At 46.1% G+C, this 2,525-nt stretch overlaps 1 protein-coding gene across 1 annotated transcript in view; it reads left to right on the top strand.

Annotated features, from left to right (window-relative positions):
* Positions 1-2,312, top strand: part of LOC109536962 (DNA damage-binding protein 1-like) — a 14,762-nt gene extending 12,450 nt beyond the window's left edge. The window contains exons 2-7 of the mRNA XM_048662157.1: positions 852-1,047; positions 1,097-1,257; positions 1,319-1,634; positions 1,697-1,820; positions 1,883-2,042; positions 2,101-2,312. Coding sequence (XP_048518114.1) covers positions 852-1,047; positions 1,097-1,257; positions 1,319-1,634; positions 1,697-1,820; positions 1,883-2,042; positions 2,101-2,297 — 1,154 coding nt within the window. The 3' untranslated portion in view covers positions 2,298-2,312. The remainder of the gene's footprint in view (positions 1-851; positions 1,048-1,096; positions 1,258-1,318; positions 1,635-1,696; positions 1,821-1,882; positions 2,043-2,100) is intronic.
* Positions 2,313-2,525: the final 213 nt, after the last annotated feature.

The raw sequence follows: 2,525 nt of genomic DNA, 5'->3' as shown, positions 1-2,525 counted from the left end.
TCCAGCGCAGTTGTGGACGAAACGTCAGGAAGAAATTCCCATGGACCACGGCTTCAAAGCCCGAAAACATTTCTAAATGTGATTTAACCGGCCCTGGAAGCATTCACAGTCTGATTATCGTAGATGTTTGGCAAAATACTCCTGGAGATTCACGAAATTCACCGTAGCTGGCCAACTATTGTGAATAATTTTTCAATTTGAAGCTCATTGGATGTTTGCGACACTGAAGTTTCGACTTTGAACGAAACGTTAAGTTCAAAAGTTCCAGAAATCCAGCCAAAGTTTCAAACGCGAATTTTAATTTTGCTTAATTATAGTTGAAGTTTGCAATCTGAAATGTACATTTGAACTGGTCTCGAGCGCAACTTGAACTGGGATGGAACTAGTTTTGTGTAACCGGCCTCAAGAGTCTCAACAAACGACTTTGAACTCAGTCAAAAAAGTCAAAATTTTGGGCCTTAAAATGCGATTTAGAAACAGAATCGGAATTTTCAGATAAAATTTTGTAACATTTTGGAAACATCAACACGACAGGGGATCCAGTGGTTGAACCAGTCTTAGTCGGAAAGCACGGTCGATCACTTCGCCCACTGGCTCATCGCCTTTGATAATGTCCAGCGCAGTTGGGGCCGAAACGTCAGGAAGGAATTCCCATAGACCACGCCTTCAAACCCCGAAAAACATTCCTAAACGTGATTTAACCGGCCGTGAAAGCCTTCAGAGTTTCAATAGATTTTTTACCCGTAAATTTCTCTACTTCAACTTGATTTGTGGGCAACAGCCTTTAGGATCTCGTTTTACTTTTCTGTAATTCCTTGTGCGTCTGTGGTTTTTTTGCAGTTGAATTACAGTTTTTTGGTCATTTCAGGTCACTCCTATATCGGCCCGATTGGTGACGATTAGGGGCAAAACCCTCGTATCCGAATGGAGGCCGCCGACCGAGAAAAACATCATCATCGTGGCCTGCAACGAGTCCCAACTGGTTGTGTCCACTGGAAATCAGGTCTACTACTTGGAGATTCACTCGAACGAATTAATTTTGAAAGGGTAATAGATGGAACCTGGGGAAAATCGATTTGCAATGGCATCGTTGCAGGGAAACGACGCTCGATGTGGAAGTGTCCTGTCTGGACATCAGCCCATTGGCAGATTCTTCCGTAGCCGACATTGTTGCCGTCGGTCTGTGGACCGACAACTCTGCGCGCATCCTGCACCTGCCCACTCTGCAAGAAGCCTACAAAGAGCTGCTTGGAGGCGGTAAGCTGCCCATAGAGCCGACGTATGCGCGATAATCATGCGATTTTTGCCAACATTCCAGATATAATGCCTCGCTCTATTCTCATGGCCACGTTCGAGGGACACGACTATCTTCTATGTGCGCTGGGCGACGGCTCCATGTACTACTTTTTGCTGCATAGGGAATCAGGCGTTTTGCGCGATAAGAAGAAAGTGACTTTAGGCACGCAACCCACTGTTCTGCGGACGTTCAGATCGCTGAACTCGACCAATGTGTTCGCGTGCTCCGATAGGCCCACCGTTATCTACTCCTCCAATCACAAGCTGGTGTTCTCCAACGTCAACTTAAAGGAAGTGAATCAAATGTGCTCGTTGAATTCCGAAGCATATCCCGACAGGTATGCTATTTTTTTGTTTTTTTTTTACAAAAAAAACGAGCTTTTTATACTTGTTTTTGCAGTCTAGCTCTGGCCACGGCCACCTCAGTAACTATAGGAACTATTGATGAAATCCAAAAACTGCATATCCGAACGATTCCGCTGCAGGAATCGCCCCGCAGAATTGCCTATCAGGAAAGCACCCAGGTATGTTTAAGTTAAGCTTGGTTGCAAGGGCGCCTAGTTTATTAAATTGCATCTTCTGCTAGGTTTTTGGTGTGATCACCTGCCGGATAGACATCCAAGATTCCACAGGCCTGAGCCCGGTCAGACAGAGCGCCTCCACGATGACGCAAGCTGTAACTGTGTCTAGCAACGCGTCTGGATCTGCTGTGAACAAATCCGGAGGATCGAGTTCGGTTGTTGCGGGTAGGAGCCGCTCAAACCCGTCAAGGCAATGGGAGTTTTCAATAAATTCAACTTTCAGGAGCGGCCGCTGAGTATGGACAAGAGGTGGAAATCCACAACTTGCTCATCATCGACCAAAACACCTTCGAAGTATTAGCGGCGCATCAGTTTATGCCGCAGGAATACGCCATGTCGCTGATCTCCTGCCAGCTTAGCCACGATCCAGCTACTTATTTTATTGTGGGTGAGTTCGAGTTGGCTCTAACCAGTTTGTGAAAGAATATCGATGTTTTGGTCTTGCTCCGACATTTAAGGGGCGCGTAGAAGACTTGTCTGTCTTAGGCAGCACAAGTTGCAGACTGGTTTTCAAATAGGTTTTTCGGGTTTTTAGGCCGTCGCACAATCGATTTTCTTCCTGACGTTTCGCAAGCACGAGTGGCTTGCATCTTCAGAAGTGGTTTGCTTGAACGCTTACACTGTTCTCATCAGAACCCGATCAGTTCT

Source organism: Dendroctonus ponderosae, unplaced genomic scaffold, assembly GCF_020466585.1.
Source record: "Dendroctonus ponderosae isolate FM_Combo_2020 unplaced genomic scaffold, Dpon_F_20191213v2 Dpon_F_20191213_10, whole genome shotgun sequence".
Classification (NCBI taxonomy): Eukaryota; Metazoa; Arthropoda; class Insecta; order Coleoptera; family Curculionidae; genus Dendroctonus; species Dendroctonus ponderosae.
The sequence above is the reverse complement of the archived record's forward strand: the minus strand, read 5'-3'. Positions and strand labels throughout refer to the sequence as shown.